The sequence below is a fragment of the Saccopteryx bilineata genome, chromosome 3 (assembly GCF_036850765.1).
Source record: "Saccopteryx bilineata isolate mSacBil1 chromosome 3, mSacBil1_pri_phased_curated, whole genome shotgun sequence".
NCBI lineage: Eukaryota > Metazoa > Chordata > Mammalia > Chiroptera > Emballonuridae > Saccopteryx > Saccopteryx bilineata.
Window position 1 is genome coordinate 269,675,848 of NC_089492.1, and position 21,844 is coordinate 269,697,691.

Sequence of the window (21,844 nt, forward strand, 5' to 3'; positions counted from 1 at the left end):
GCGTTTCCCCTCTCTCCCCCTTCCCTCTGTGAGACTCATGGATGGCCTGTGTCTTTTAGGGCCAGCCTGGTCTCCCAGGAGTTCAGGGGCCCCCAGGACTGAAGGGTGTGCAGGTAGGTGTGAGTACGGGGGGCCTGAGCTGCAGGTATGTGTGGGTGGGGGAGAGAAGCGTGGGGGCAGGGGGCCTGAAGTGGGGAATGGAGGTCAGCTATAGAGAAGGGAGAAAAGGTAGAGGAGATTAGGGAGGAGGGGCTGGAAAGAGGTCAAGGGTGAGTGGGAATCATCTCAAGCCAAGGATGTCTTTCTGCCTCTTTAGGGAGAGCCTGGGCCTCCAGGAATCGGAGTCCAGGGGCCCCAGGTGAGTCTCTAGCCTTACCTTTGCCTGCCTTCCAAACCCCCCCACCCCCACTCTCCATCAACACTTCCACTAGGCAGCTGTCTTCTCCCATCTACCCTGAAAACCACAGAGCTCTGCCCTCCCCCCAGTGCTCACGGGAGAGAGTTATGCAGCAGCCTTAGCCTTGCTCCTGTACGGGATCTTGGCTTTGACCCCTGCCTCTGTGACCCTCAAGGTCTCTCCTTGGAGTGCTCTTCTGAGCTCTGGCAGACAGCCCACCCAGACCAGGTCTGCCAGTGGGGCAGGGCTAGTGGGGCAGGTTGGTTCGGGCTGGTGTAGCTCAGTCTGCCTCTTCTGACTTGCAGGGGGAACCTGGAGCCCAGGGTTTGCCTGGCATTCAGGTACGTGTGCCTTGGGTCTGCAGGAGGCTGGCAGGGGAAGGGGCCTCTCTAGGATAAAGGATAAATAACTGTGCTTCCATCTGTAGGGGCTTCCGGGACCTCGAGGACCACCTGGCCCTGCTGGAGAGAGAGGTACCAAGGTGAGCCTCTCCCTCCTTAATCACTAGGTCCACAGTGCTTGCTTGGGCGTGCCCTGGCGGCCGGCACAGAGGACACAGGAGCTGAGCAATGCCTATTGGAGAGCTGCACAAGGCCTGGTCTGATGTGGCTCACCTGCTGGATTGTTCCTGCAACCTTTGTACCCTCTCTTCCACAGGGATCTCCAGGGGTGAAAGGAGCCATTGGACCCATGGGACCCCCTGGTGCCAGTGTCTCTGGGCCTCCGGTAAGGGTGCTGCTCTCTGCTCCCTGCTGGAGGTGTTGGGACCTAGGGCGTTACTGCCGGGAAGACAGCACTGGCTGACCCTCCCCTTCCCAGGAGCACGGGGGGGGGGGGGGGGGGGATGAAAGCAGAGAGGCCTCAGCTCCGCCCAGCCTCAGAGAAGGACCCACACTGTTTAGGGGCAGCACCTGAATAATACCAATACTGATCACCACCATTCTTTGAGCAGTGATTGTACTGAGGCCCTGTGCTAAGCTCTAAACAAACAGTGATTCACTGAATCCTCACAACAGCTCTGTAAGGGAATGGATATTATTGTCCCATTTCACAGATAAGGAAACTGAAAGCCAGAGAGTGAGGAGGCAGAGCCAGGACTCAAACCAGTTCTGTCTGACTCAAAGCCCGTATGTTAACTCCCCCACCCCCACCTCAAACCTTGGAGTCATTAGGGATCATGTAAACGAGTGCTACCCCACAGAACTACCTGTGAGGATGAAAACATTCTGTCCTCACTGCTGGACACGGGAGCCACTAGCCACATGTGTCTGTTGAGCATTTGAAATGTAGCTAGTGTGACTGAAGAATTCAGTTTTCAATTTCATTTAACTTTAATTAATTTAAATTGAAATAGCCACATGTGGCTATTGGCCACCATACTGGACAGCTGGATCCATTTGGACCAGCAACACTTCTGACCCTCTAAGACCTCCCTTCGTTATTGTCCCACCGATGAGTCCCAGGTCCTAAAAGATGTGTCTATTAAACAAATTGCATTGATTAAGTAATAATAAATGCATCTCCTCATTTTCGTCTACTAAAGACCCGTATAACAGTCAGATTCTACTTCATGTGAACCCACTAGAATTTTGCGAGATGATAAAATTCTAGCCTAAATCAAAGAAATGCTGCCTTTCAGCCAGCCTGTGGACAAATGGTAGAATTTTTCTTGGGCTTTTGGTAATGTTGAAAATTGCCCAGTGAACCGTATCTTTTCTATATTTATGGGTCCCTAGAGAAATTGCAGTACCTGTTTGGGAATTACTGAGGATTCCTTCGAGGGAGTTCTGAAGCCCAGAGGGGCTGGGGAACTGGCCCAGGGCCGTGCAGCCAGTCTGGGCTGCTGGCAGAGCTGACAGTCAGGGTCCCTCCCTGCTTGTCCCAGGGACTCCCAGGGTAGAGCAGAGGTGAAGGTGGTCCTGGTCCTTGGCGAGCTTCCAGTCCCCTGTGTGAAGTGGCACGTCCCACAGGAAGGCAGCTGTCAGATGCCTGTGGGGCTGGGCGGTCCTCTCCAGACCTTCTCCCCTGAAGCTGAATCTCATCCCGGAGGGTCCCCAGTTCTGGCTTCACACTCACTAGCTGTGACCTTAGGCAGGTGGCAGCCTCTCAAAATCTCCAGTTCCTTGTTGCTAAAATAGGAGCTGCAATAAATCAACTAAAATAAACCTTGCCATCAAGAGAATGCGTGTCCAACACGCAAGGGATTCTGGGCCACACAGACCTGGGTGCAGTCACGCTGTTGGATGTTATAAACTTCCTTTCAGCCTCAGTTTCCTCACCTGTAAAACAGAACAGTGCTCTCTTATGGGGCCGGGAGGAGGGTTCCATTCAGTCTTCTCTGGCAGGTGCTTGGCCTGGTGTTTGACACTCACCAGGTGACAGGAAACGTCAGACTGTTTCCGTAGCCTCCTCCTTGTCTCCTGCACCTCAGTCTGTCCTCTCGGACATGGGCTCCAGGGGAACCTCGTGTGTCCGTTTGTCCTATAGCCCTCCCTGCAGGCAGGCCGCTGGCTGGCTATTGTCCAGTGTTAACCTCTGACCCTGGGCTCTCTCCCTTCAGGGACCTGATGGGCAGCAAGGACAGGCTGGACTTCCAGGAGCCAAAGGGATGCCAGTGAGTACAGTGTCCCAAGGCAGCAGGAAGCCACAGCTGGCCCTGCCTCTGCACCCTTGTCTGCTCATCTTCCTCTGTCTCTTCCCTGCAGGGTGAAAAAGGATCCCAGGGGGAGAAGGTGAGTCCATTGTTTTGTTCTCGGGAACTTAGCAGCCCCTATAGTCCCATCACCCAAGGGTATATGCTAGTGGTCCTGGACTGGAAAATAAGAATCATCCGAGTCTCCTTGCCTTCCACCAGCTCCCTGGTCCCAGGGAGCGGGGGCCCCAAATGCTCCGCACATTATCTGGTTGCTGACTCAGAGCTTAACAGGGATCCCAGGAGACCCAGAGAGCTGTAAGATGCTATCCTCCCCCCCCCACCCCCTGACCACCAGGGGCCGCTGCATTTTTAATGGGTGCTGAGGTGGAGGACAGGGGCAGGAACTGAGTCCGGAAGGACCAGTGGTGAAAGGGCAGAGATATGAGGGACAGGGAGAGATGGGCACGGAAACCAGGCTGGGCCAAGGGGAGTAGAGCTGCAGCCAGAGCTGCGACTGCTCTGGAGGTGAGAATACCTGTGCTGTTAGCAGACAATAGTGAAACTAAAAATTCAGAAATAGCAGCAGCCCGTTCGCTGAGTGCTTGCCATGGGGGCAGGAACACTACATACACTGATTCATTCCATTCTCATGACAGTATGAATTTGGTATTATTATCCCCACCTTACAGATGAAGAGACTGAAGTTCAGAGTGGTCAAACAGACTGCCTAAGTGCACAATCATAGGAGGCAGACCCTAGATTTAAACACTGACCTCTCTATCCGGAGAGCCTGTGCTGCCTCCCAGATATCATGTCCGGAAGGTCTTCCCTCCCTGCCCTCCTCTGACAGAGGCTCCTGTCTTTCCAGGGTGAGCCAGGGGAGTGCTCCTGTCCCTCCCGAGGAGACCCTGTCTTCTCTGGCATGCCGGTAAGTGGTGCTGAGAGCCTTCCCCCCAGTCAGGGGTGAGTGGCTGGCTTTTTGCCACAACTCAACATGCAAGGGCCCCGCAGGGCTTTGCGCCCTGGCCAGCTGCCTCCCCATGCAGCCCTGCGCTTGGTGTGGACGTTGCCTGTAACCTCTCCCCTTCTTTTGCGACCCCCACTCCCACCCAGGGTGCTCCGGGACTTTGGATGGGCAGCTCCTGGCAGCCGGGCCCGCAGGTGTGTGTCGCTTGTCTCCTCTGTTTCTCTTGTCCGCCAGCGCCCCTCGGCTTGCCCACCCTCACACCGCTGCCCCTGGCGATGGGGCAGAGCTTTCTTCTGGGTCTGATTATTTCTTCTCTCCCTCAGGGTCCCCCAGGTGTTCCTGGACCACCAGGCCCCCCTGGATTGCCAGGCCTGCAGGTAAACGGGGGAGAAGAGAATGAGTTTGGGAGGCAAGGCGCATGCTCCATGCTGGACCCCAACTGTGCCGCTCCCCTGCCCAGCACAGACACCTGTCATTTCTTGCTCCTTTGCGCTGCTGCTCCCCAGAGTGGTGTGGACGGCCCACTGACCCTCAGGCAGGCTCTGTGCACTCCCAGCCTCTTTCTGAGGGACGTCCTGTGTGAGCCAGCCCAGGCACACTACTGACACAGCTGTCAGCAACCCAGAATCTGGGTCAGATAAAACTTTTTTACACTAGTGCAGAGCTCCACCTGTATTCTGCACTCTTGTTATTTCCCAGGGACTGTTTTTGAAGTGCTGGTGATAAAACAGTGGACAAATTAGAAAGCCCTGTCCTGGGAGAGCTTGCTTTCCAGTAAGAGGGACAAACAGTGGGCAAGATAAAGAAATAAAATATAGGATATTGAATGTGATACATGCTAAGGAGAAAGACAAAGCCGGGAGTGGGGATAGAAAATGGGAGGAGGGCAGGGGAGAGATTTGGGGAAAATATCGAAAAGGAGGTGACACTTGAATCAAGACTTAAAGGAAATGAGGAGTGAGCCCGTGAGGGAGAATCTTCCTGACAGAGGACGCAGCAGGTGCACGGGCCCGGAGGGGGGAGTGCCAGCCCCGGCGAGGAGGCCAGAGTTAGGTCCCTGCTGCACTGTGTTTGTTCCAGAGCCTGGCAGCCTGATGCTGAATCCCAGCTCTGCCATGTGCGAGCTGTGTGATGCTGGTCATGTTTCTGTCTCTGTGCCTCCAGTCCTTGATCTGTTAAGTGGAGATAATTACAGCATGCACCTCGTGGGGCTGCTGTGAATTTTAAATAAGTTAATGCATGCAAAATGTATAGAACCATGGCTGACATGTAGTAGAGGCTTAGAAAGCATTCTCCATCATTACAACAACAACTACTGTTGTTATTTTACATCCATTCTCTCATTCATTGGAGCCTTACATGAACTCTGGCAGGGCGGTGGTGTTCTCCCTAAGTCACAGCGGGGCAAACAAAGGCCCTGAGAGGTGAAGACTCTGGCTGAAATCATCAGCCAAGAGCTGGTGGTGCTGGGCTGAGCTTCCTAGCATAGAGCACTTTCTTTTTCCCTGGGCTACCTTTCGGGATAGTTCCCTGGCAGTTTGTACACCAGGTCACATTTTCCAGGGCTCCTAGGAGGCACAGACAGTGGCTTCTGCATGTCTGGCTGTCAGGGAGGTACCGGTCCTGAAAGAGTGATTCTCGCCAGAAGAAGCAGAGCAGAATCACATGGAAGCTTTTTATAAAAAAAGCTCCCCATAGCCCTGGCAATTTGGCAAGTTTATGCAGACACACACACACACATGCACACACACACACACACACACACACACTGCTGGTGGGAGTCTTTACTGGGATCACAGTTCTGTCTCATTCAGAGGCAGAAGTAGAGCCAACTCTGGACTCTGGGTCCTCAGGGGGCAGCCACACATTTACCAAGTGTCCAGGCTTCCTGCTACACTCCTGCCAGGAAACAGGAATCTGTCCGCAGCTTGCTTGGGGAAGCATGACAGTCATTTCAAAGTGACCCGTTAACAAGCTCACACTGATGTAGTATGAGCCCTGCCAAGGCATGCTGGGGGAACGAGGCAGAAAAAAGCGACTGCTGCTCCTGGTCCCAGACACCAGGCTCCTCCTCCAGTGCCAGTGCTGGGGACCAAGCTGAAGCTGCCACTAACGGACACCTGCCCTGTGCCAGGCCAGGTACAGGTCCTCCTCACCAGGCCATCTCCTCAGCTTCTTCTCCATGCGCAGAAACAGGCTCAGAGCTAATACGGCACTTACTGGTGGTCCAAGGCCACTGCTTGGTTATATCATGTAATCCTCATTCATTTCACAGAAAAGTAAGCTGAAATACAGAGGTTAAGAGACATTCCCAAGGCTAGACAGCGAGCAGATAGCTGTGCACATCCACAGTAGAACAGCAGGTGGGCGTTTCAGTTCTGGAAGGTCAAGGAAAGCAAATCGCAAAGAATCGGGCTTGAACTAAGTAAGACACAGGCAATGGAGAGTGGAGCAGGAGGTGAATAATAATTTAGGACATAATTATAATGAACATGTTCAAGGTGTTTTCTCTTTCCCAAGGCACTGTTCTAAGCACTTTGCCAGCTTAAGTCATGTAGGGTACTGAATGAGCAGGACTGGGTGAAGACACTCAGTGGTGTAAGAGGGGGCGGGAGGCTGACATGGAGTCTGACCCCGGCTTGGAGGAGCCCGGCCTGAAATAGGGTGGGCTGGGGAGAAGGTGGCGTGTCTTATTGCCGGGAGCTGGGACTTGAAGGGAAGCCAGCTCTCAGGGTGGAAGTCCCGTGCGGGGAGAGCAGGGTGAGCCGCGGTGTGTTCACTCAACCTGGATTTAATGCATGCCTCCTCCATGCAGGTCATGAGGATTTATAAGGGAACATACTCACTGCCTCCATGGAGTATTTAATATGCAAATGTGCACTGTGACTCTGCTAAGGGGACTGAAAGTTTGGGTGGCAACTTTTACACGTGAGCAGAGCCTCCTGCGTGCCACACTCTGCACTAAGCCCCTTACAGTTATGGTCTTCTTACTTTTTTTTTTTTATTATTTATTCATTTTAGAGAGGAGAGAGAGAGACAGAGAGAGAGAGAGGGGAGAGAGACAGGGGGGAGGAACTGGAAGCATCAACTCCCATATGTGCCTTGACCAGGCAAGCCCAGGGTTTCAAACTGGTGACCTCAGCATTTCCAGGTCTACGCTTTATCCACTGCGCCACCACAGGTCAGGCACCAGTTATGGTCTTCTTTAAGCCTCACCATAAACTAACCCTGTTTTACAGATAAGGAAACTGAGGCACAGAGTTTTTTTCCCCCCCTCAAGTAACCTGTCAAAGTTATACAGGTGGTAGGAATCTGGGGACCGAGCTAGGTTGACTCCCTAGCCTCTACCTCATTGTGTTCCGGGGAGTGTGTTTTGAGAAATAGTGGTGGGGAGAGGAGTTGAAGTCAGCCACCCTCACTCTGAACCTCACTGTTGAGCCTTGCTTGTCCTGTGACCTTGAGTAGTAGTAGCTCACCCTCTCTTGTTCTGTATTTAAGGTGGAGCTAACACCTAGTTCACCAATAAGATTGAGATGATTCAATAAGAAAGGATAGGAAAAGGACTTAGAAACAATAGTTATCTACTATATAGAAGACCTTCTGCCTAATTTGTGACATCCTGTAACATGTGAGGAAAAAAACCATCCTGTTGGATTGGTTTTGGGGGTCACCCCACTGGGCCCCCTCAGTTTTCCCTAAAAACAGTCTGGAGGTCTTGAGCTAAGAATATGGGCTTAGCTCTACAGAATGAAGGCAAGAGGCAGAAGGGAGGGTGGGAGTGGAGCAGGGTGCCCTGTGGGCTAGAGAGAGGAGTCGCCTCACTCATGTCTCTTCTTGGCTTCAGGGAGTGCCTGGAAACAACGGTTTGCCAGGACAGCCCGGGCTAACGGCTGAGCTGGTAGGTACTGGCCTGCTCTCACTGTCCGCCACCCCCCTGCCCTTCCCGGCCGAGCCTGCCGGGCCAGCTCCCTGAGCTGCAGTGGCGGTCCCTCGTCTCTCCCTCTCCCAAGCCTGGAAGAAGCCTGAGTGGCACGTGGCTTCCCGAGGATCCACCTGGTGCCATGAGTCCCCTCCCCTCTCCCCTCTCCCCTCCCCTGCCTGAGCCCTCCTGTCTGTCTCTTGCAGGGATCCTTACCCACTGAACAGCACCTCCTTCAGGTAAGAAGGTAAGAGGGAGGGAATAGGGACTAGCAGGGGTGACAGAGAGAGCTGAAGATGAAGCTGTTTGTGGGCAATGTGCACCCCAAGCATGTCTAAGAGGGCCTAGCGTGGTGCCTGGCCCCTAACAGACCCCGGGGACAACACCTGCTGAATGACTGTTTGAAGTAACCCTGGGAAGGTACCCACGTGGTGGATACTGTTGGCAGTTCCAACTCCAAAGCCTGCTGCCAGTGAGGCCCTGTACCACCCTGGTCACTCCCAGACAGGGCCCAGCAGCATCCAGGGCATAGGGGAGGGGAAAGTACACTTGTGGGATCATCAGGCCTGCCTGTCAAGGTTACATTCTATGATAAGACTGGGTGGGGAACTGGAAGAAGGCTTCAGCCATCCTCTGGTCAATCCAGAAAGAATCCAAGGAAGAGATGATAATCCAGGGAAGAGAAGAATCCAGGATAAGACTGGGGTACAAGGAAACTCAGGTTAGGAAAGTCAGCCTGTGCCAGGGCCTGCAGACAGTGTCATGATCACACCCAAGGACTGTGGCTTAGTCTGGCCTCTCACGATGGGGAGAGATTCTCATTGGGAACCAAGGGTGACACACAGCCCTTCCTTGATCAGTCACCTCTTGGAGACAAGACCTGAACTCTATTACAGCTCATCCTCCTCAGGGGTCCCTCCCAAGCTTTGGCCACCAGAGTCTCCTGTTCTGGCCACCCCCTTCTAGCACTGGGTTAGTCAGAACCCTGGACGTCCTACGACCCCACTGGGTCCTGACCAGGATAGCACAGGGACTGCCGTCCCGCCCCTGCTCTAGACAGCAGACATCTCCAGAAGTAGCCTGGGGCCAGGTTAACCTCCTGGCAGCAGCCGCATGCTGGATCACAGTGGGGTTGTGGCAGTGAAATCCCAGCACTTCTCCCCTTGGCTTCCAGGAGTCTGGGATTCCCCCAAGTCCTGCCCCTGGGCAAGTGATTGTGCAACTCATGCAGGATTTGACATTTCTCTGTGTAACATTTCATCTGAGGTCTTTTAACCAAGTGCTCTGCAGATGGCCCCAAGCAGTTGTCTGGAGAGGGGTCAGATGGCACCGCTGCCACCACATGCACACACAACTCAGCGGATGCCCAGGCCTGTGGACCGAGCACCAGCTCTGGCCTCAGACAGACCAGGGTTTAGTCCAGGCTCCCCCGTACTGCAGACAGGTCATGCTGTCCCTTTGAGTGTCGGTTTTCTTATTTCCACAATGCTTATAAGATGACCTGCCTCACTGAGCTGTCAGGATTGAGCGTGATAATGTGCAAAGGCCTATTACAATGACTGGCACATGGGTGCTGAGTGAATGACAACCGTTATCATTGGGCTCTGCAGTGAACAATGAAGGTGGAGCAGGTGCACCTGCCTAGGGGTCCGCGGACACCCCCAGGCTGGGCATACGCTCCAGGCTCCCAGTCCTCCAGAATTGTAGCCCGCTTTTCAGTGGTGGGTTTTATTTTTCTGGGAAAAGGACTCATAGCTTCCATCAAACTCTCGAGGTCTCTGTGACCCAAAGAGTTTAAAACCCTCATGTAAGAGGAGGACCTTCTTGTTGGGAAGACTGTCAGGCCCAGCGAACCGGGAGTCGGTGACAGTTGGGATCTGCTGGCAAACGAGGGCAGGCTCCTCCCAGAGGGCGTCTGCAAGGGCCTGGCTGCTTCTGCAGCTGCTGCCTTTGCTCCTGAAAAGCTGTTTGGAGGGGCCTTTTCAGCCCAAATCCCCGTGCCGCGTCCTCACAGAGGGTGCAGGTTGCAGGAACAGCCGGGACAGATGGTCCCTCTGAGGGCCCCTTTCCTCCTCCCACACGCCTGTCTGGAAAGTGGCTTGGGCAGGGCCCCACCAGAGCTGCTTCTTCCTGAAGAAAACTCCAAGCCAGTGCTGTGATTGGGTCCCCTGAGGATGGAGCAGAGGTGCCGGAGGGCCGTAGCTGGGGAGAAGGAGAGTGTGGGTGGAGGACCCTGCCAGGCAGGATGCCCCGGCTGAGTGCAGATGGGGTTCTTCCAGCTGGCCCATCCTGGCCACCTCGGACACACGCCCCATTGCCCTGCCCCTTCCCTCCTCAGAGCATCTGTGGCGACTGTGTCCAGGGGCAGACGGCCCGCCCAGTGCCCCTCCTGCAGAAAGGAGAGAAGGGAGACCAGGGCATCCCAGGCGTGCCAGGCCTTGACAACTGTGCCCGGGTAGGAGGCTGGGCTCAGGGGCGGTCTTGGTGCAGGGAGAGCTCCCAGTGGCCTCACCTGACAGAGTGTCTTGTCCTCCACAGTGCTTCATAGAGCTGGAGCGCCCCAGAGCTGAGGAGGCGCGGGTGAGTGGGCCCTCGCCTTGTCTTCACCCCCTGCCCTGAGCACGGGGTGGGGGCCCACTGCTCACTCCCACCATCCCCATCCACTCCAGGGAGACAACACCGAGGGAGATCCGGGCTGTCCTGGGAGCCCCGGCCTGCCCGGTCCTCCAGGGCTGCCAGGCCAGAGAGGAGAAGAGGTAAGACCAGGGGCTGGTCCCTCCTCCATGCAGTGGCCTTTAGTTCCTAAGGGCTGTTTCATTCCTGCCAAATATCTTCTTGGGTCCTCCAGTGGCTCGCTGTCTCTTGGGAGTCCTTCAGGGGCCTCGGAGGACTAGGTCAGCTGGCGCCTTGACTGCTCTGATCTCATTGGCTCTCCTCGCGCCCTGGCCTCAGTGCGGCTTCTGTCCGCCTCGCACTCATCCCTGTTGGACATACTGTGCTTTTCCCTCAGTTAAGAACATTCCACAGGTCTCACTGAGCACCAACCATGTGCCAGCCCCTCTCTTATTTCTCACTGTCCACCTCTCCCCTAGAGTGTAGGTGCCACGAAGCTCGATTTCTGTGTCTTGTTTTTTGCTGTGTCCTCAGCACCTGGACCAGTGCCTGTTACATCGTAGCTGCTCAGTAGATATTGGCCAATTGAATGAACTGAATGAGAAGTTTAACATCAGCTTTAACATCCCTCTTTGACATCCGCGGCCTGTACACTCCGGCTGTGTGAGCCAGGAGGAAGGCCGCTGAGACCCTGGGCTCTGGGGAGGCCTGAGCCTTTCATCCATTCCCTTTGGCTTCCTTCACAGGGTCCACCTGGCATGAGGGGCTCACCAGGTCTTCCGGGCCCTATTGTAAGTATCTGTGGTTTCCTGGCCTGCTTGAGAAGCTCTCAGAGGGGTCACAGTGCTCAGACACCACGGGGCTGCCTCGTCTCCAGGAAGCCGGGCGGGGCAGAAAGCAGAGACTTCCACTGCTCGCTCCTTTCTCTCCTCAGAGCAACTGTGGGGACTGTGGGCTCCCGCCACCGAACCCCGGGGACTTGGCTGGCTCTGCCTGTGGTCCTGCTTGCAGGAGGCTCTGGCGGGCACACCCGTGCTCCCCCCTCCCCACCCCTGCGATGTTTTGCACGGGGGACCCAGGCTGCCCTGGGCAGGGTGGCCTAGGCTTCTGAATCATGCTCTCAGAAGCCAGGAAAGCGTGTGGCAGCCTGGCCAGTTCTCTCCATGCCCCCGTGACACCAGTCCCTACAGGGGCAGGGGCTGAGATGGAGCTGCCCTCCACTGCCTGCAGGACCGCCTCTAAGACCAGGTTATAATTCCAGGCCAGGGCATCCTCCCTGGAGTCCTCTGTGGTGTTGATATGGCAGGAAAATAGAATGGACTAGAAAAGACTGGAATAACTGAAAATGCTTTCTTTGGAGGAAAAAAATGGCTGGTGGGAGCTATCTTAGAAGCAGGAGCCACCCACCTGGGGGCCTGTGGAAGTCAGGTAACAGGCATGAGGGGCTGCTGCTCCAGCAAGGGGGCCAGTCAGATGCGGGCAGACGCGGGAAGGGCTGCTCAGGGCTTTCCTATCTCTGCCAACGGCAGAGCCATTCTTCCTGCGGCCAAGGGGAGGAGCACACTTCTCCGGGCCAGGACTTCCAATGAGTCTCTTCTCCAGCCGCCTTGGAATATTCCCGTGACCTCTCCCGTGACCCCTCAGCCCCCCACTGTGCCCGGGAGAGACGGGGGTTGTGAGATGTGACCTGCCTGTTTCTCCCACCAGGGCCCCCCAGGTTTTCCTGGTGCCGTTGGCTCCCCCGGATTGCCTGTAAGAACCTAGCGCTGCTCGACCTCCCTTCCCCCCGTCAGCCAGGTCTCTGTGGCTTTTGCTTGTCTCCTTTCTTGTCATGCCCTCACCTCCATCCTCCGTGTTTGTCATCGTCCCCCCTGCAGGCATGGTGGCTAATGACACAGGTTCCCTGAGGCCCCAGCAGCTTGAACATCCTCCCGGTCTCTGCCTTCTTTTCATTCTCCCTTTCCCCGCTTCTCCTGCTTTCTTTCTCTCCTTTTCTCTCCCCTCCCCCACTGGTTTCCCCTTTCTCCCCCACAATCACACATCACTCTGCAGAAGTCCTCTGGAGCTATTTTACCTTCTTATTTTAAGCTGGTGCCTCTAGGGGCCTCTTTATTCCTCCCTTCTCATTTCTGCCTCCTGCTTCTCCCACCTTTGGTGTTGACTGAAGATTTGCTGAAAGTCGTTCTTGGGACCCTGCCAGGTACCTGGCACCGAGCCTGGCAGAGATGCCAAAGCTTTAGGGCTTCACATTGCAGGCTGGCACAGGTTTGCTGCCCTGCTGCTTGGCAGTGCTGTCCAGAGGCACCCTGGGGACCAAAAGGTGACGATGCCTGCCCCTTTCCCATCGTCCTGGAGGAAACTCTCAGCTTCCTCCTCTTCCTTTCCTCTTCCTTGGCTCCCATCCCAGTCTGCTCCGAGACTGGGCATGCGACGCCAGCCTTTTGGATTTCTGAGTGTCGTGGGGCCTTGCCCCTCTGTTCCCGGCATCTTGGTCTGCTCCTTCAAGGTGTCGTTAATCACTCTGCCTTCATCCTCATCATAAGTGTGTTTGAATTGTCCCCATCCTCCCTGTTGCTCCCTCCTGGGTCATGGAAACTAACCTCCTGTTTGTCAGATGTTGTGTTCCTGGAGCCTGGCCCCTCTCCTCGCAGGCCTGGTGACGAAAGCCCAGCAAGCAGGGCCGTCCTTGTCGCAGTTCCATCTGTCCCCACACCCTCATCCTGGCCGGACCTTGTCTGTTTCTGCTTGCTTGGGTGAAGGGGCCATCTGTCCGTCTAGCCATCTGTCTTGTGTTGTGGAAAGGTTTGGGCGCCGTCTCTTGCGGGCATGAGGGAGAAGGGGCAGACACGGCCCCTTAGTGGTGTGGTGAAGGTACTCAGGGCAGGGCAAGGAGTAGGGGAGGGGGCTCTGGCTTTGACTGACACTGATATCCCTTTCCACCCCGAAAAGTGACAGAGATTTCTCTGGAGAGAGCCTTGCCATGTCTCTCCCTTGTATCCTTAAAAGAAGGTGATTTTGACTGGGGCGGGGGGGGGGGGGCTTGAACAGGTAAGTGTTGAGAATCTGGTGATACATTTTAGTGGGAACATCACTCTAGGGACTCCTCTCCTGACAGTTGCCACCACAGGGTGAACACACATATGTCACCCTCCTAAAGCTGCACCCCTGACAGTTACTACAGCAGGGCACACCAATGACAGTCACCTGCCTGAGAGGTACCGTCTGGGAGTCACCCACTTTGGGGGACATGTCTCTGTAGTTATCTGTCTTGGGAGTATAATTCTGAGAGGCACCCATCCATGAGACTTTAGACCTCTGACAGTTACCCTTCCAGGGCACATGCCCTCTGGACACCTTGCTGGGGACCCTAGAGGACCGCCAGCAACGCCCACCTTTGTCTGGAACAGAAACAGAGGGCTGTGGGGTAGGGGAGAGGAGTCAGGGGCTGGGTGGGGAAGGCTCTCCCCTGCAGTTTCTCATGACTTTTCTCTCCAAGGGTCTTCAAGGAGAGCGGGGCCTCAGGGGCCTGACGGGAGAGAAGGGGGAACCGGTAAGAGGGGGCGGCAAGGGTGGAGATGGGCGAGGAGCCCTGGGGGGGCAGCTGGGCCCCTGGCTGGCTGCTATGGAAGGTGGGAGAGGACTCTTACTGTGGAAACTCTCTGCCCTTCAGACCTGATTCCCTCATACGGGGGCCTTCAGCCACCTCAGGATCAAGGGAGGCCAGTCTCATGTGTCCCAACTCACTGTCAGGGACACACACCCTTGTCCCCTGGCTTCCACCAATGTCCCTCTTTCTGCAGCACTCAGCAGAACCCCTCTCCTCCCCCCTCCTCGGTCCTCAGCCCCTGCTCTGGGCCTTCTCTTCCTGCTCAGCTCCCAGGGTCTTGGTGGGAATCAGACCCTGGAACCGGGCCTTGAGGAGTGGCCTGTGGTGGTGGTGGTGGCACTGGGGAGGGTGTCTGCTGAATGGCAGCCCCAGGTCTCCTGGCTTTGGCCGCCCTTTTGCCCAGGAAGGGGGAACAAAAATGTTAGAGGGCTGATTATGTCTACTTTTGTTTGTAGGGTCCACCAGGGCAACCTGGCTACCCAGGGGCCATGGGCCCACCAGGACTGCCTGTGAGTACGGGGGCCCTGGCTCTGGGGGTACTGAAGCCTCAGGGTGGTGGGCAGGACAGGACCAGGCGTGGACATCCCCTAGAACAGGGGTCAGGAACCTATGGCTCATGAGCCAGATGTGGCTCTTTTGATGGCTGCATCTGGCTTGCAGACAAATCTTTAATAAAAAAAAAATAATAATAACGTTAAACATATAAAAGATTCTCATGTATTACAATCCATTCATTTCCTACCGCTCATGTTCATGGTTGCGGGTGGCTGGAGCCAATTACAGCTGTCCTCTGGGACAACAACAAATTTTTATTGGATAATGTGTAACGTACACGGGTCATTGTATGGCTCTCACGGAATTACATTTTAAAATATGTGGCGTTCATGGCTCTCTCAGCCAAAAAGCTTCCCGACCCCTGCCCGAGAAGCTCCTCCCTTTCCAAGCATTTCAGCCTAAGTCTCTGCCAGGCCATCCACACACTAGAAGCCCCGTTGGTAGGATGGCTTCATCCCACCTTTAGCTTGGGGGGCCCACTGTAGTCAGTGCACATTGTAGGCCAGATTCTGATCATCATGTGAGGCTGAGACCTGACAAGACTGAGCTCTGCTTCCTGGGGGGCAGGGGGCATTGAGAGGGTTAGATAGAGGCACCAAGGTGCCAGCCCACACAGAAGTCTGCTGGGTGGGCATGTCCCCCCTTCCCACGGACAGCCACAGTGGCAGGTGAGGAGCAGTCCACTTCTCGCCTCCCCCGCTGTCTGTGCACCAGCCGCAGTCTCCTCCCCGCACATTAGCGCTGTGACAGCAGGCCACGGGGCTAATTCCACTCTCTCTGCTCGCTTGTCAGGGCATCAAGGGAGAGCGCGGCTACACTGGGCCCTCGGGAGAGAAGGGAGAATCGGTGAGTCTGAGTGCCAGCTAGCGCGGGGCTGGGAGGGAGCAGGGCTTCAAACGGAGCCATGCCCTGCCCCCCCCCCCACCGCCACCACCGCCAGTAGAGATTTTCCCAGAAGCCTGTGAGGGGGGAGCATGGCCCCCTGCTTCCCTGCTCCCTGAGTCACTCCAGCTGCATCTCAAGCAGTCAGCTGAGGCTGTGGCTGTGGAGGAGGCTGGAGCTGAGCGGGGGATCCCAGCAGGGTTCATGGAGCCAGTGTCCTGGGCTGCCAAGGGTTGCTGAGGAGTCAGCTGGCAGGGGACACCCCCACCTGCTCTCCAGCGAAGGCAGGCTGACAGGGGTGGGCCTGAGGGGCCCAGGCCTGGAACCTAGACCCAACTCAGCCATCTGGCCGGTCCTCCCCACTGAAACCTAGAGCTACCCTTTGTAGAGCAAGGCCTGTGCTGAGCGCAGGAGCTGGGCCGTTGTCACACGAGGACACTGAGGCCCTTGAGGCTCAGTGACTTGCTCAGGGTCCCGCAGCTAGTCAGTGAGTTAGGGTGGAGCCTGCGTTTGAACCCGAGTGTGATAAACCCCCCAATCCTTAGTCTTACCTTCCCCTTCACACGTGTCATGTGTGAGGCCCGATGATGCCGCCCACCCCACCGCGCATTTATTCAATAGCACATATTTCCCACGGGCCTGCTGGGTGCCAGGTTCTGAGGATGCTGTGGTGAATAAAACAGGCAGTTGTGTCCCCTGCCCTCACGGAGCTCGCTTTCCGGTGGGGGAGGCAGATAGCAGATAAATATGCAAGCACAAGTTATGAAAATAAGACTGGTGAACAAAGTAGGTGAGCGGCTGGAGTGAGTGCCGGAGCCTGTTAGAGGGTCAGGGAGGCCTCTCAGACCAGGAAGCATTTGAACTCAGCCCTGAGTGAAGTGGGGAGGGGGGCACCGGGTTGTTTATACTGGAGAATCCCAGAGGGAAAAACTATGGCTGGGGGTGCTGAAGGAATAGCTTTGAGCCATCTAATGATCTAATGATTCGAGAGACCTAGAAGGGGCCAGGGAATAGAGGGCATTGTAGGTATAGGGTACAGCGATGCAAAAGTTGTATAGAGTGTGTTCAGGGAACAGTGGGCTGACCAAGTAGGGCAGAAGATAAGGAAGGGGGAGGGAAGTGAAGCAGGAAGGGTGGTGGGTATCAGATCACAGAACCCAGCACTGGTGAAAGGGTGCTCCTTACTCAGCTGGCAGAGGGAGCCATGGGAGGTTTTGAAGCAAAAGAGCATTATAATCCAAGCTGTGTTGAGGAAGAGAAGATGGCAGCCAGTTGTGGCTGGGTTGGAGCGAGCCAGGAGGGGCAGGGCCAGTTAAAAGGCTGGTCCAGCCTGACAAGGCGGTGGCACAGTGGATAGAGCGTCAGACTGGGATGCAGAAGGACCCAGGTTCGAGACCCCAAGGTCGCCAACTTGAGCGTGGGCTCATCTGGCTTGAGCAAAAAACTCACCAGCTTGGACCCAAGGTCACTGGCTTGAGCAAGGGGTCACTCGGTCTGCTGAAGGCCCGTGGTCAAGGCACATATGAGAAAGCAATCAATGACCAACTAAGGCGTCGCAACAAAAAGCTGATGGTTGATGCTTTTCATCTCTTTCCATTCCTGTCTGTCTGTCCCTATCTGTCCCTCTCTCTGATTCTCTCTCTGTCCCTGTAAAAATTAAAAAAAAAAAATGGCTGATCCAGTAGCTCAGGCAAGAGAGCAGAAGCCTGAACAAACCAAATGGGAGGAGCCCTGCCGGCTTAGAGGGGCCTCCCATCCCATCCCCCGCCTCTGCTCCCTGTCCTGTCCCCTGCCTCATCCCCTGATTGCCCACCTCTCCCCTAGTCAGAGTGACTGACTTTGCTCCTTTGTGTCCTCAGGGCCCACCAGGATCTGAAGGCCTCCCAGGTTCCCCAGGTCCAGTGGTAAGGGAGAGACGGGGAGATATGGGCATGGAGACCCCTGGTCCTGTCCTGGGATCTGAGGGCAGAGAGATTGAGTTCCAGCTACATTGTTCTCTGTGGTGGCAGGGTCCCCGAGGAGAGCGAGGACCCCAAGGGAGTTCGGGAGAGAAGGGCGACCAGGTAAGTGGCAGTTGGGACCTGGCTAGCCGTTCTGACCACAGAGGATGGCTGGGGGGAGGTGGAGAAGGGGGCTGGGCCCTTGCCTCCGTGGCCACTTTCGCGTGTGGAGAGATGACCAGCTCTAGCCTCCCAACCGCCATCCATCTTGAGGACCGTCCTGCCTTGTGCCCAGACCCTCAGCCGCTGGCCATCTCGGGCAGAGTGGCGGGCAAGGCCCCACATCTGGAAGCAGTATCACCCTGTCACTCTTTCTACCTGGATGGCCAAGTAGGAGAGAAGGAGCAGCACAGCAAACTATCCCTTGCTTCTTCCCACAGGGATTTCAGGGTCAACCAGGCTTCCCAGGCCCGCCGGTGAGTGAAGACACAGACCAGCTCTGTCTGCCGTGACCCCATCTGGAAGGGGCAGGCCTGACCAGGCCAGACTTGGCAGCATGGGCCCGTGCAAGGGAGGGAAGAGGCACGGGAGGAATAGCTGGGTGGCCAGGCCTGATTCCAGGAGCCGGGACCTGGAGAGCAGGGCCTCCTGGGTGGGCCCCAGCCCAGCAGGCCAGCCGGACTCACGCTCCCGGGTGGTGTTTCTAGAAAGCATCAACAACAGTGAAGCATGCAGGGCAAGAAGAAGGAAAGGGAGCTCCCCCTCCAGCCCCACATGTTCATTCCTGCCTGCTCCTTTGTTGATATAGGGTCTTCCTGGCTTCCCAGGCAAAGCAGGAGCACCTGGACCACCTGGCCCCCAAGCGGAGAAGGTAAGCAAGACCCCCAAGTTGGCTACAGTCACAGATCTGAGCCATTTGGCTCTCGTACATACGCCTGTTTCACCCTCAGCACCAGGCCTTTGGAAACTTAAGAACTGCCTCAGTTATATCCAGGGTGGGGAAAGGGAGTCCCCCAGGTTGGCCCCAGCAAGTCCCATACTAGCAACAGGACCCAGGACAAACCAGTGGGCTCCTAGGAATGGGCCCAGGACTCCTGCCAGACTCTGCAGCCGAGGTCCCTGCCTGATGGGAGAGTGTGGGTGGGGAGGAGGCAGAGGGCTGTGGTGAGAGCTGGGTGACTAGGATGTAGCAGGTCGCCTAGGCCAACGTCCTCTCCTCAAGGAGGTGGGGAGTTGGGGGAGGGAGGCAGTGCCAACACTGGGCACCCCAGAAGCCCCACAGCAGGAGGAGCTCTGGGCACTTGCCTTCGGGGTCTGACAATAGCAGGAAGAAACTAATCTGGAGGCATTGTCCCCAGGGGACATGGTAACAAGGATGGAAAGGGGCAGCAGTCTGGGGAGCCCCCACACTGGCTGTCCCTGTATTTGGCTTGCTAAACTTTCCTGGTCTGGGGGCTGATGTCCTAGTCTCAGCCCAACTTCTGGGCTTCTCAGATGTGACAGCTGGGTGGTGTAATGAGGCCCCAAGATTGCCCATGAGTTTGGGGCAAGGGGATTATGGCTCAGAGGGAGGGGCAGGAGCCCTGCACCCTCATAGGGAGTCTCCTTCCTTTGGAAGCCCACACAGCACAGCTGGAATGACTTATAGAAGAGCTATCTTGGTCTAACTGCTCATGGTTCCTGTAAGGAAATGAGGCCCAGAGAGGCCAGGGCGTCCCAGGGGCACACAGTAAGTTAGAGATGAAGCTGAGACTTCCTGCCCAGCCCGGGCTGCTTCCCAGAACCATTGCCTACCACTCATGGTTGAGGCAGTTGTGGGGGCCACGTCTCTTCCCTTCTCTGTGAGGTACCTGAGTGGCAGTCCCTGACAGAGCCCCCTGTGTCGGCTCTATACTTCCAGGCTACCTGCTTGCCTTAGTCTGGTCATTGTAGACCATCCCAAACCTCTGGCCAGGGGTTCTCATTCCCCATTCCCTGGAGTTGACATTTTATTCTGGGGCTGTGCTGACCCCTCCTGGTCGATGGTGGCATTGCACTGCCCTGCAGAGCTTTTCTGCCCCCCTCCATGGGGCTTCCAGCTAGATCCCTTCCCCTTGGCCACCCCCATGGCCACGGCTCCAGGGCAGCCACCCTCTCCCCACCGGGGAGTGCAGCAGTTCTCTTCCCCCAGCTGCCTGCCTACCCAGCCTCCTCCTGTAAACACTCCAATTCAAACAGTCTGTTCTCATCACTCTCCTACTTTGAAACCCCAATGGTTCCCTGGTGCCTGTAGCAGTGGTTTTCACTTTATTTTGTAGTCAAGTCTTTCCATCTCACAAGAGCTCATGTGAATCCTCAGTCTGTAAAACAGATACAAATAGAGCTTCTCTGGCTGAGGCAAGGGTGAGGGGTCCTGGAGTCCCACTCTCTGGGCCCCCACTTCGTGCCCTTAGCTCTGAGGACCTCCATGAACCCCTGGGACTCAGAGAAATACAGTTGGAAAAATCACAGGGGTTTTTTTTTTTAGTAAAGTTGGACACGGTGTTCAGGGCCCACAGCCAACCAGCCTCTAACTTCTCCAGCCTCCTCCCCCACCGTCAGATGGGCTCCCTGGCCGCCTGTGGCTAGGCCAGGCATGTAACCACTTCCAAACCCTGCTCCTTCTCTGAAGTCCCCTCTGGCATGCCCTTTACTCCCTCCCTGCCTAGCCACACCTCAGACATCCTGCAGAGTCTAGTGTCTGGTGACACTTCTTCAGAGACGCTTTTCCTGACCCTGGCCAGAGTGAGCCTCTTCCTCTTCAGAATGCCCATAGCCCCTTATTCCCATGGAGCACCTGGACTTCTGCATTGCCCCCGATTGTGAGGGTCTGTGACCCTCACTAGACTCTCAGCCCCTTGAGGACAGGGGCCACCCCTTTTTGCATCTTGGAAGAATCAGAGGCTTTATAGTGCTTGGTGTCTTGTTGGGACCAATGTGAATTGAATGCCTTCAGTTAGCACACACTACTGAGCACCCAGCATGCCGGTCCCAGGTCAACCCTGAAGAAGATGCTGGACTTGATAGGCCCTGTCTCTTCCTCATGGGACAGTGAGAAGCGCTTTGCAGAGGAAGACAGAGCCTCTTGGAACAGTGGTGTGTGGAATATATCTACTTAGTCCAGGAGAAAAATTGGGGTTAGAAGCCAGCTGTCCTGACTCCCAGCAGTCACCGAACATGCAGCCCACGGCCTTGTCTCCAACCTGGGATGAGACCCTGCTGACTTTGTTGGGGGGATTTCTTCTAGGGAAGTGAAGGGCTTCGAGGCCCATCAGGCATGCCTGGTCCCCCTGGGCCACCAGGATCTCCTGGGATTCAGGTGAGTATGTGCCCTCTTAGCCTGACAGGCGTGGGTTGTGCATGTGTGTGTGTGTGTGTGTGTGTGCACGTACATGCATGTGTGCTCATGTGTATTGGTAGAGCGGGGAGCTGGGTGAGGGGTGCAGAGCCTGGAGGGGCTGGATCAGCCCCCCCACACACACACACACCAAGGGTTCCAGTGCAGGCCTAAAGAAATGCCTTGTTTCTGTTTCTAGGGCCCTGCTGGCCTGGATGGTCTGGATGGCAAGGATGGCAAGCCTGGCTTGAGGGTGAGGTGCTGGGCCCGGGAGGGCACCCCCTGGACTCCTACCTTCTCCAAATGAAGGGAACTGAAGTGGCCCACCCCTTCTGTCCAGGGTGCCCAGGCTGTCCGTCGCTCTGCCTCTCACTGCACCCTGCCTCCCTGACAGCCCCCGAGACCTCTCCTTTCCCCCTCCCCTGGTGTCTCAGTTCTGCTGGTAGCTTCAGCCGGCTTGGCTGAGCAAGGCGTCACCTGAGGCAGGACAGGGAAATGAGTAAATTCCTATTCAAAATCTCAGACAACTAAAGAAACTAGTGTCCCTTGGGGCCCCACTTGTTCTGGGCACCTGGCTTGGGGCCCGCACAAGCAGGGTAGCCTGGGTGGCCACAGTGGCGTAAGGGACCTGGACTCCAGCCCGGTTTGCAGCTCCTACTGGATGGAACCAAGGTGCCCAGCTTATGAGTGGATGGATCAACCCAAGGGACCCAACGAGGCTAGTGTCAGAAAGAACCAGGTTGCAGACATGGAAGGACTTGAGCAAGCTTGGCTCCTTGGGTCAGATTTTGCTGGGGCATCTGAAAGGGATGGGGCAATGGCATGCAAGGGCCACATCCGGTCAGAGGCTGAGCCTGGCCTTGAAGTCTTCCCTCTGCCCCACATGACCTCCCGCCATCCTAGGTCAGCTGGGGGAGGGACTGGCGAAGGGAGAAGACGCTGGTGAATGAGTTGGGTACAAGCTGGACAAAGCT

At 56.0% G+C, this 21,844-nt stretch overlaps 1 protein-coding gene across 8 annotated transcripts in view; it reads left to right on the forward strand.

Moving 5' to 3' along the window:
* The window catches only part of COL16A1 (collagen type XVI alpha 1 chain), a 51,657-nt gene that overhangs the window by 19,417 nt on the left and 10,396 nt on the right, over window positions 1-21,844 (forward strand). For 6 of the 8 annotated variants that reach the window (XM_066269819.1, XM_066269814.1, XM_066269818.1 and 3 more), the window contains 26 exons: window positions 60-113; window positions 317-358; window positions 703-738; window positions 825-878; window positions 1,055-1,123; window positions 2,958-3,011; window positions 3,103-3,129; window positions 3,901-3,960; window positions 4,146-4,193; window positions 4,323-4,376; window positions 7,844-7,897; window positions 8,125-8,157; window positions 10,257-10,373; window positions 10,457-10,498; window positions 10,588-10,674; window positions 11,278-11,322; window positions 12,239-12,283; window positions 14,028-14,081; window positions 14,594-14,647; window positions 15,486-15,539; window positions 17,435-17,479; window positions 17,585-17,638; window positions 17,956-17,991; window positions 18,324-18,386; window positions 20,781-20,852; window positions 21,070-21,123. In XM_066269819.1, coding sequence (XP_066125916.1) covers window positions 60-113; window positions 317-358; window positions 703-738; window positions 825-878; window positions 1,055-1,123; window positions 2,958-3,011; window positions 3,103-3,129; window positions 3,901-3,960; window positions 4,146-4,193; window positions 4,323-4,376; window positions 7,844-7,897; window positions 8,125-8,157; window positions 10,257-10,373; window positions 10,457-10,498; window positions 10,588-10,674; window positions 11,278-11,322; window positions 12,239-12,283; window positions 14,028-14,081; window positions 14,594-14,647; window positions 15,486-15,539; window positions 17,435-17,479; window positions 17,585-17,638; window positions 17,956-17,991; window positions 18,324-18,386; window positions 20,781-20,852; window positions 21,070-21,123 — 1,407 coding nt within the window. The remainder of the gene's footprint in view (window positions 1-59; window positions 114-316; window positions 359-702; window positions 739-824; window positions 879-1,054; window positions 1,124-2,957; window positions 3,012-3,102; window positions 3,130-3,900; window positions 3,961-4,145; window positions 4,194-4,322; window positions 4,377-7,843; window positions 7,898-8,124; window positions 8,158-10,256; window positions 10,374-10,456; window positions 10,499-10,587; window positions 10,675-11,277; window positions 11,323-12,238; window positions 12,284-14,027; window positions 14,082-14,593; window positions 14,648-15,485; window positions 15,540-17,434; window positions 17,480-17,584; window positions 17,639-17,955; window positions 17,992-18,323; window positions 18,387-20,780; window positions 20,853-21,069; window positions 21,124-21,844) is intronic. The other 2 variants (XM_066269820.1, XM_066269821.1) reach the window with 2 other exon arrangements.